Source organism: Serinus canaria, chromosome 14, assembly GCF_022539315.1.
Source record: "Serinus canaria isolate serCan28SL12 chromosome 14, serCan2020, whole genome shotgun sequence".
Taxonomy (NCBI): domain Eukaryota; kingdom Metazoa; phylum Chordata; class Aves; order Passeriformes; family Fringillidae; genus Serinus; species Serinus canaria.
The window spans coordinates 12,831,630-12,841,059 of record NC_066328.1 but is presented as its reverse complement, the minus strand read 5'-3'; the positions used below and the strand labels follow the sequence as shown (position 1 = coordinate 12,841,059).

General features: G+C 51.9%; 1 protein-coding gene across 3 annotated transcripts; it reads right to left on the bottom strand.

Moving 5' to 3' along the window:
* Window positions 1-114: 114 nt before the first annotated feature.
* Window positions 115-9,430, bottom strand: AP5Z1 (adaptor related protein complex 5 subunit zeta 1). Of its 3 annotated transcripts, none has more exons than XM_050980058.1 (17): window positions 9,332-9,430; window positions 9,019-9,156; window positions 8,484-8,694; window positions 7,391-7,532; window positions 6,363-6,475; window positions 5,727-5,895; window positions 4,900-5,040; window positions 4,517-4,554; window positions 4,275-4,437; window positions 3,853-4,031; window positions 3,212-3,354; window positions 2,314-2,463; window positions 2,008-2,119; window positions 1,527-1,624; window positions 1,142-1,274; window positions 791-1,005; window positions 115-524 (listed from the first exon to the last, which is right to left on the bottom strand). In XM_050980058.1, exons 1-17 carry the CDS (start codon window positions 9,370-9,372, stop codon window positions 260-262), a joined length of 2,451 nt encoding a protein of 816 aa, XP_050836015.1. In that variant the 5' UTR covers window positions 9,373-9,430; the 3' UTR covers window positions 115-259. The 3 variants fall into 3 exon arrangements, with proteins under 3 accessions (XP_050836015.1, XP_050836016.1, XP_018771405.2); XM_050980059.1 differs by having other exon boundaries at window positions 8,484-8,670; window positions 9,332-9,414; XM_018915860.3 differs by lacking the exons at window positions 7,391-7,532; window positions 8,484-8,694; window positions 9,019-9,156; window positions 9,332-9,430 and adding an exon at window positions 7,026-7,384.

Genomic DNA, 9,430 nt, shown 5'->3' with positions numbered 1-9,430 from the left:
GCAACATTTGCACAAATCCACCAGGATTTTCAATGCACACTCACCAGGAAGGGATAAGACAAGCTTAGGAGATAAAAAAGCAACAGGCAGTAGGACACAGAAATACAAACAGCCTTAGACCAGAAGAGCAGCCTCAGCTCTCCTTATTCCTGTTCTCTGTTCCATTCACAATCATTTGTTCCTCTTTTCCAGTTAAGATCAGGGCCTCAGCCTTGAGTGTCAGCAGTGTCCAGTGAATTACTCCAGAAACCTCCTGCCCTCACACTGGCATGGAGCCTGGAGCAGGCTCCAGGAGCTGGGTGACCATCCTCAGGGCCAAAGGGAGGGAGTCATTCACCTCCCTCTGAAACCGTGTGCTGGCCACAGGTGGGGTGAACACAAACTGAGCCACACTGGGCATTTTCAGCAGGTTCATGAGCTCAGTTGCACGTATAAGGATCTCCTCAAGGTCTTCCTCGCAGTAAACAGAGGTGACAGCAGGGCTCTGCACAAATGTCCTCATCTTGGACAGGAACATGGACACCCTGCAGGAGAGAAGGACAGAGATATCAGCTGGCAGGACCTTTTCACCCAGCCAGGTCACTACTTCAATCTGTAAACTCCAACAGACTAGAGCAGGTGACAGAGCATTAGTTAGCAGATGAATCCCATTCCTCCAAACTGTGCCCTTCCACAGCCCACCTCCGTCCTTTTTCAGCTGCCAGACTCAATTATTAATTAACACCAGCAAACCCACATTCAGACCCTTGAGATCTGCACGTTTCAAACCTTTGCACCCTTTTGCAGTCACCTGGGGATCAAGTCCTGGCTGCGGGCTGCCAACTTGGTCAAGGTGGCCATGAGGACACTGATGGCACGGGGGGCACAGCTGGGGGTGCTGGCCTGTGGCCGCAGCTGGGTGATCTCAAAGAGCACAGCCTCGAGGGTCTCGAAGAAGCGAGTGATCTGCTCCACCGTGCAGCGCTTGTCGTGGGACACCGACAGGAACTCGCCGATGGCCCACGCCTGGTGCCAGGCCAGAAGGGAGCACAGGGAAAGGGAACTGAATCATTTTTAGGGAACAGAAAATCAGGTGAGCTAATGCTAGCAGAGAGGAGGAGAGTGCAGCTGGAGCAGCCTGTGGCAGCCCAGCCCTGCTCACCATATGGGTGAAGATGGCCTCCTTGCTCTGGATGTTGCTGACTGCTCCCGAGAACTCCAGGATCTCCGTGGACAGCTCCACCACGAGCGCAGGGCGCAGCCCACAGAGCATTGCCAAGTTTGAGCCCAGCACCCTGGAGCAGAGACAAGGGCACAGCTCAGAGCAGGACAAGGTGGTGATGCCCAAGGCCAGGAGGGGCTGGCAGCACCCAGCCACTGGCACAGGGCTGTATCCTCAGGATGTTCCCAGCCAGGATGAAGGTGCAGCCTCCATTTTGCACCCTTCAAAGGTATATCACAGTGGGGACTGGGCCAAAACTGATAAGCCTCCTGGGCTGCCAGGAGGAAGGGCTGGGAGCTGGGCTGTGCCTCCTGTCTCATCTCACCTGTACACATCCTCTTTAAACGCTGGGATCTCATAGAGCTGGTCACTCCTCTGCAGCAGCAGCACCACCAGCTGGTTTATCAGAGAGCCATCTGCAAACTGAAAGCCAGCCCTTGTTTCAGCAGTACCAGAGACATCCAGCAGTCAAACCCCAAAATAACCAGCCAGGTGAGACAGCTGGCAGAGAAACTGATCTAGGAAGGGAGCAATGCACAAAGCAGGTATCAGGCATTCACTGTGCTCTCAACTCTCTCCTTTGCAGCTGGCTGAGAGCACAGAATCCACCTGACACTGCTCCACAGAGCTCTTCTGTTTCTCTGGATCAAATGGCCAGCTCAGTGCTGGTTCATGCCAGTACCAATCCCACCCTCTCCTCTCTCAGAGCTGCAGTATCTTCCCAGTTTTGCTTCTACAACTGCTCTTCACATAACAAGAGATCCCTCCAGCACAACTGGGAACTGAAATTCCCCAAAAGGACCTACCTCTGCCACCACCCTGAAAAAGAGCTCCAGTAAGACAGGCACGGTCTCTGCACACTGCACCACCCTGGGGCTGCCAGCCAGGGATCCCAGCAGCTGCCGAAGTGGAACCAGACTGTGGGCAACAGAAGAGTTACTGCTGAAGGTTTGTTCCCAGTTGCCCTTCCCTATTGCCCACAAGGTTTTGAGCACTGGCAAAGCTGACAGAGGGAAGAGAAATCCACCTCAGAGCAGCTGTGCCTTTCCCAGTAATCCCAGTGCTACCTCCCAGAGCTAGATGGCTGAAGCACACTCCAGGCAGGCTCCTACCTGTCTGGAGCATCCTCGGGAGCAGACCTGCTGCGGAGGAGATACTGGAACATGCTCTTGTAGAGGGGATGGTGGAAGGCCTCCAGACAAGTGGCTGGTTTCCCAGCTGGATCAGCCCCAGCCTTCTCAGAGGCAGGAAGAGCAGCTGCCCTAGCAGGGAACACACAGAATATGCTGCACTGTGACAATGGGCCAGGGCAGAGCTGGGATCCTGAACACTGAACAGCAATCCAGGTCTAATCCAGGCTCTCTGGAAGACAGAGAGCCAACCTGATGAGCTCAAGCCCCCATATTCAGGCAACAGTTCGAGACTTGCTTCTGTGTCACACCTGAGAAACGGAAAAATGGCACTCTATCCCTCAGTCATCCAAGCCCACCAACAGCTGCCTCCAAGATGACTCTCTTTTATAAGCACTCCAGAAAGAGCTGTAATGTCAGAAGGACAAGGAAGAGCAGAGATACAGCCAGTTCCACTCCTACTCCATCTTCATGGAAACTCACAGCTCCTAAGATCTCAGGGAGAAAATTCTGTGTGCCTCCAGGAGAACAAAGCCAAAACCAGGGCTAAGAGCAGGAAAGGAAGAATAGGTATTTCAGGTCTGTATTATGGTGGTAGCTCATGGAAGCCTCAAACATATGACAATGATTTGGAACTGGATAGGGAGAGGGAAATGGCAACAGCTCCCTGAGCCCCAAAGACAGTCCAGTAGTGAAATGTGAGAGCTGGGCACCTTCTCTTCCCATGTACAACACATTACTAAGAAAACTGGGCTGACATCTGTGCAGCCTTGTGTTAACCTGACTGCAGTGATGCCAGCTGAGGCTCAGAAGTGTGCACTGGGCTTAGGTCAGTGTTAAGATGCTGATTAACAAGTGAAAGGAAGGGAAGGTGCATTACCTCAGCTGGATGTCCAGAGCTGCTGTCAAACAGGGCAGGTCAAGCAGCAAATGGAAGATCTCAATGGTTGTGCCTGGATCCAGCAGGAATGGGAGAAGGTCCACAAACTCAGAGATCAGAGGTGGGCTGTTCCATGCCAGGAACTGCAAGGAACAAGCACAAACTGCTGCACTATCCCTGCTACTCCATCACACGCCCAGACAACTCCACACTGTGACCAGATGGGATGGGGAAGGGAAAGTCACTTCTGAAAAGCAAAACCAGGAAAGTCTGAGGGTTTGGTCAAAACCCAGGAGCCTGTTAGAAGCTCAACACAGGCCCCTGGCAGCTGGTTCAGTAGCTGGCATGCTGCAGCTTACTAAACTTTTCCAGAAACAAGTACTGTGTCCTGTGTTCACTGTGCTCCCCAGCCCTCTACAGTCCTGCCAACCCACACTCTTCCCTCCTGGCAGTGCTGAACACACCCAGAATCTTCCTCACCTTCAAAATCACACTTGTTTTGTAACAGTCCTTCTTGCCTGTGCTCTCCCTAGCACTGCCATGAAGGCACATGGAGGGCTCTGGGGTGCAAAAATGAGGTTCTAAGGCACAGAAGGGGACACGAAGGAGGCTCTCCCCTCTGCTGCTCCAACTTGCTGTACCTTGAAGAGATTTGGGAAGCTCTGCCTGAATATGCTGGAGGAGTCAGTGAAGAGCTGGCTGTTGTCTTTGCAGAACTGGACAAATTCAAAGGCCAGTGATGGGTTGTGGAAGAGCTGAGCTGGGATATCAGTGAAGAGGTGTTTGCAGATGGCATCCGAGTCCACAGCTGCCAGTTTGTCTGGGAGGACACAGAACTGTGCTGAGCACAGCCCAGCCAGGGCTCCAGGGGCTAAGAGAGATCTGGGTTATGTTCCTCTAAAGAGCAGGGGACACCCCAGCTCCTGGGGTGAGATCATCCATACCAGAGCACAGGCAAGGTGGAATTACCAACTCTGGCAGGCAGCAAACTGCCAGGACAAAAGGCTGTACAGGAATAGGCAAGACTGGATCATGGAGGAGGGGGTGGGAGCTGAAGACTTACTGTAGTTCAGGAAGAACTGGGCAATGGGCAGCAGTGCCCTGGCATAAGTGGCATCCCCACAGATCCTGCTGTGCAGGACTTTCAGGAAGGAGACAGCACGGCACATGTAGGAGGAATCCTGTTTGCAGATGATGTCCACGATTTTCACTGCCTCAATGAGACACTGCAGGAGAGCAGAAGTGAAGATTGGAATGGGGAACACCACAACTCCCAGAGCTTGAGCCCCATCTCTGTGTACTTACAGCTTTTTGTAGGTCTCCATCATCTTTCTTCAGGGGTCCTGCCAGATAAATGAGTCCAAGTTAAACTTTGAGCCCACAAAGGAACATGAGGCTGTCAGTTTGAGCACTAACCCTGGCTTCAGAACAGGCAGGAACACACACAGATCCTAAATTCAGGCCAATGAGAACCAAGTTTCACAGCCTCCCCTGCAAATCAAGGAAGCAGAACATGACTGTTGCCTCCAAATCCTTCCCGACAGCCCAGCTCAGGGCTGGTCAATGTCTTGCCCCCCAGCTTTAGCAGGCCCTATCCCTAGCAGCCAGCAGTGGATTGCAGGGAGTGAGATCCCAGCCCAAAGATGCAGCAGTATTTTTCCCCCAGGAGGGCTCACAGCAGGACTCACGGCGGGTGCTCTGCTCCGCGAGGCGCTGGCAGTACTCGAAGGCTTTGTCCCGCAGGTGCTCCCTGGGCGGGAGCAGCTGGCCAGACGTGGCTGGAGCAGGGACCACGGCTGTCACACACCTGTCCCCTCCTGCTGTGGCACCTACACAAGCAACATCACACGTGTCAGCTCGTCACAGGCCATGGCACCCACGCAGCAGCCCAGCAACTGAAAGGCAGTTGATTGTCTCCAGGGGCAGAGTGAAGAACAGGAGGCTGAGGGAGAAGGGAATGTTACAAGAATATTTAGGAGATGCTGTCTCCCATCACCCAGGCTTTCTCTCCTAGGAATCCATGGGGCTTTGTCTGAAAACAGGAGACTCACCCCAAGAAGTAATTCCCCAAGGAAGTATCAATAAGTATCAGTCAGGAGGTTTAGTGATATTCCTTCCATAACCTCCCCTGCTCCTAGTCCAAGATCTCTGAACTCTTGCCCATATTCCTGTCACTTAGAATGAGAGGATGGTTTGGGCTGGAAGGAACCTTAAAGCTCATCCAGTTCCAAAGCCACTGTCATGGGCAGGGACACCTTCCACTATCCCAGCTTGCTCCAAGCCCTGTCCAATCCAGCCTTGAGCACTTCCAGGGATGGGGCAGACACAGTTTCTCTGGGCAACTTGTGCCAGAGCCTCACCACCCTCACAAGGAATAATTTCTTCCTAATACCTAATCAGTTTGAAAGAGAGGAGATTGTTGGGTTGCTGGTGCAGCCACCTCATGAGACATCTGAGAGCACACAGCCCTCTGGGGGCTGCAGACCACAGTGGCCTGCAAACCTTCAATCCCTACCTGGATTAAAGGTGTCCAGCTCCTTGCCCCCATAGCACAGCAGCCAGTTTCTCAGCATGGAGAAAGTCTGCACGTTGAGCCACTGGTCCTGTGTGTAGTGCTGAGCCACTGAGAGCACTGTGAAGAAGTTTGTGGCAACAGCACCATCCACCTCTGTGATAGGAGCAGGCTGAGAGAGAAGATGCAGCAGGTCAGAGCCCCAGGGAAAACCCCACTGAGCCCATGGAGACAAGCAGCCCTTGTTTGGGGTCCTGCAGGAGGGCAGGTAAGCAGAGAGAGAAAAGCCAGCTGTGCTGGATCCTTCTCCCCAGCTGAAACACTCAACTTTGCTTCTTTGACACTGGTCTCATTAGCACCTTTAACTCTGAGGTACAGGGTCACTAAAAGACTCTTCTCTAAAAACTGCTTCAAGGATCAAAGCCCTGGGTCTACAGCTGAACTCCTAAATCTCAGAGCTGTAAATCCCCCTACTTTCTTTCCTCTGTGTCTCAACCACATGTCCCACAAAAAATGCTGAAGAACAGCAGCACTTCTAGGCTACTGTTTTCCAAAAGAAGGTGATTCTGGGAATCCAAACCAGCCGGTAACAGACTAACAAATGCTCTTGTGAGGTCACCATGGCAACTCAGCACTCACCTGTTTGGTTCTGGGACTGGAGAAGAAGCCTCCAGAAGGTTGAGCCATTCCTTGCTGAAGGCTTGCATACCTCAGCCAGTCAGCCAGCTTTTTACTGACAACATTGGTCTGTTCTGTACAAGGGAAGTGACAGGGTCATTGCTAGATGGGGAAGAGAAGCAGCCTCTGCAACATGTCCCTGTTAACCCTCAACTGCTGTGCTTTTTCTCCAGCCTGGATCACTTTCTGACCCAGCAATCCAAAAAGAAATTGGTACCCCAAGGTGGATGTTCTATACTCCTCATACTACCTCAGCCAGGGAGTGAGTGCTGGAACCAAGGACTCTGCTACCAGAGCACCCAAAAGATATTTGTTCCTTTGTCTCCATCCACAGCTGCTGTTAGGAGGAATGTACAAAAACACTGTCACATTATTCAGGCAGTGTCTGGCTTCAGCTCTGCAGCCAAAGGCACAGCTCCCTCACTGGGAACTCACAGAAGCTGGGGCAGGTGATCCTTCCTGCTCTGCCAGCCCATGCACCCAGCCCAACATCCTCCCCAAAGCTTCTCTGGCACAATGCACAAAGAACACAAACCTCACAGGAAACTCCCAGAAACTCTTGCTCACAACTCCCCAGCATTTTAAACCTGGAATGCTCTCCTAGGTTAACTCACCACTACCCACCCAGTGCTGCCTCTCTGATGAAGAGCACCTCTAGTTGCTCCTGCTGCTCTCTTGACCAGATGCACAGGCACATCTCTGTTTCTCTCTCTCTCTTGGCTTGATGCTCTTCAGGATAACTACAGTTTCACACTCCTGCTGCATCTGGAGACCTCAGCTAGAGCACATGATCCTGTTATACAAATCATGGCCAGGATTTGGCTGGAAGGCCCAGTCCCAGTTCTGTGTGGTGGAATACATCTCACCCAGTAAGTTCCCTTTCCTCGTAGCAGAAATGTCACTTTTAACAGCAGCTTCCAGCTGAGAGCCTTCTGATCACTACCCAGACCACAGGCAGGTGGCAACCTCAGCCCTTCCTATAGATTTACCTTCTGTTAGGGATTCTGGGGAAAGGCTGATGACATTTGCCAGGACAGGAAGAAGGAACCGAGCACTCTGACCCTCGGGCAGTCTTCTTTCAAGGACCTGCACAACACGCTGCCCCACAGCTGCCACTTCACCCTTATTTCCCTGAAAAATAAAGCAGAGGAAAAGATAAACAATCTACCACTACTAGAGACCAATCTCCTTCACCAGGCATCAATACCAAAGTCGAACCCCAAAAGAACTGACAGCACAGGGGATTTTACCACATTTTACAGAGATTTTCTGCAATTTGAATTCACAGATCCCCAACTGTGGGGCTGCTTATGAGTGTTTTTACACAGTGGAACTGCAGGACAGGCTCAAGGCTGGATATGGGAGAGAGGAGCTCTGTGAGGCAGCACATAAGTAACACACTGCTAGTTTCTGTTGCATTTCCTTTAGTTAAGTAGACTCGGGTGAATGTCAGAAACATTGGAGACATTTCTAAGCACACAGTGAAACTCAGAATGAGAAGTTTCACAAAAATATTTTACCTTGAACAGGCACAATACAAGTAAAAGAAGGAGAGGGAAAAGAGAAGTTTCTAGCTTGTTCCCAGGCAGCACTCAAAACAGGGAGATTCTCATGTTTACTTCTCTCATGGAGAATCTGGACCTTTGAAGTGTCATTTGCATTTACAGTTTTACATGTTTTGTAGGTTCTGTGTATGTTTTTTATATGTGAACATGAAAGCCAATATCATAAGAAGAATATCTTAAATCTTTCCCAGGTTCAAGCAACCCTGATTTGAAATCTATTCCAGCAGCCAGCTCTAAAGGGCTCTTTTTTGCTTCCAGGACCTCAGTGTCTAAACACGATAATTTTAAGCATTTTTTGTAGTTAAGTACTATACACAAAAATTTGCTATTTTTTTATCCATGCAAAGCAGAATAATGAGATCCTTTAAATGAACATTGAAATACCTCTGATTTTTCCTGAATACTTGCAATTGATTTTCACTCTCCTTGAGCTCAGGGAGGAGCTCAGGAGCAGGGAACAATCAAAAAGCAAATCCATATTGACAAGGGAAGATCTCTGATTTGACAGGTCATTTACCTGAGCCAGAAGGACGGAGGATACCAGGCTCAAGAGCTTTGTATCTTGAATCTCATCACAGGAGAGGATAAGATCGTTGCAAGGTGACATCTCTCTCAGGATGGCAGCACATAACACCTGAATCTGCTCAGGACTTTTGGGTGAGCACAACACTGTCTGCAACTGCTCCACAAACTTGCCATCGAGCCTGCAAGAGTCACAGTAAACACCACTGCAAGGCAAGAAAAGATGCAGATGTTTATTTCCTGCATAGTTTTGGCTTTGGGATGATCCCCTTGACAGTGACTAATGCCACCCATCACCTCCATTTCTGAGTGCACTCAGTGACACCAACACTTGTTAATCCTGCTGCAAAAGGAGATGGGCACTCAGCTTAGCAAGGGGGTGAAAGGCAAAGAGGGGCTTTGCCTTAAAAGGGAACTTAGGGATTTCAAGGCAGAGTGTTATTTTAAAGCCCTAACCTTTCTTTTTGGTTGGGCAGGTAACGCTTTGCATTATCGAACACGGGGACGCACAGGGGCACTCACTCACTCACTTGCGGGGGTACTTGGTGGCGGCCACGGTGAGGTGCAGCCTCTGCAGCCCATCCACGGCCTCGGGGCCCGGCTCGGGGCCCTGCAGCAGGGCGGACACCCGGGCGGCGAACCTCCGCAGCTCCTCCTCCTGGATCTCCCTGCCGAGGCAGTCGGGCTGTCAGGAGCCCGGGCCCGCACGCCGGAGCCTCCCGGGAAGCTCCGGGCTGGAGGGTCGGTACACACCGCCCACCCCTCCGCCCGGCCCCCCGCTCCCGCCAGCACCCCCGCCCGGCCCGAGGGGTCCGTGGCGCTGTCCCTGTCCCCCCGTCGCACCTGGCCTGCCTGAGGAAGCTCTCGGCAGCCGCCGTGAACATCCCGGCCCCGCCGCCGCCCCGGCCCGCCGCGGTACGCGGCCAAAGCCGCCCCCCATGG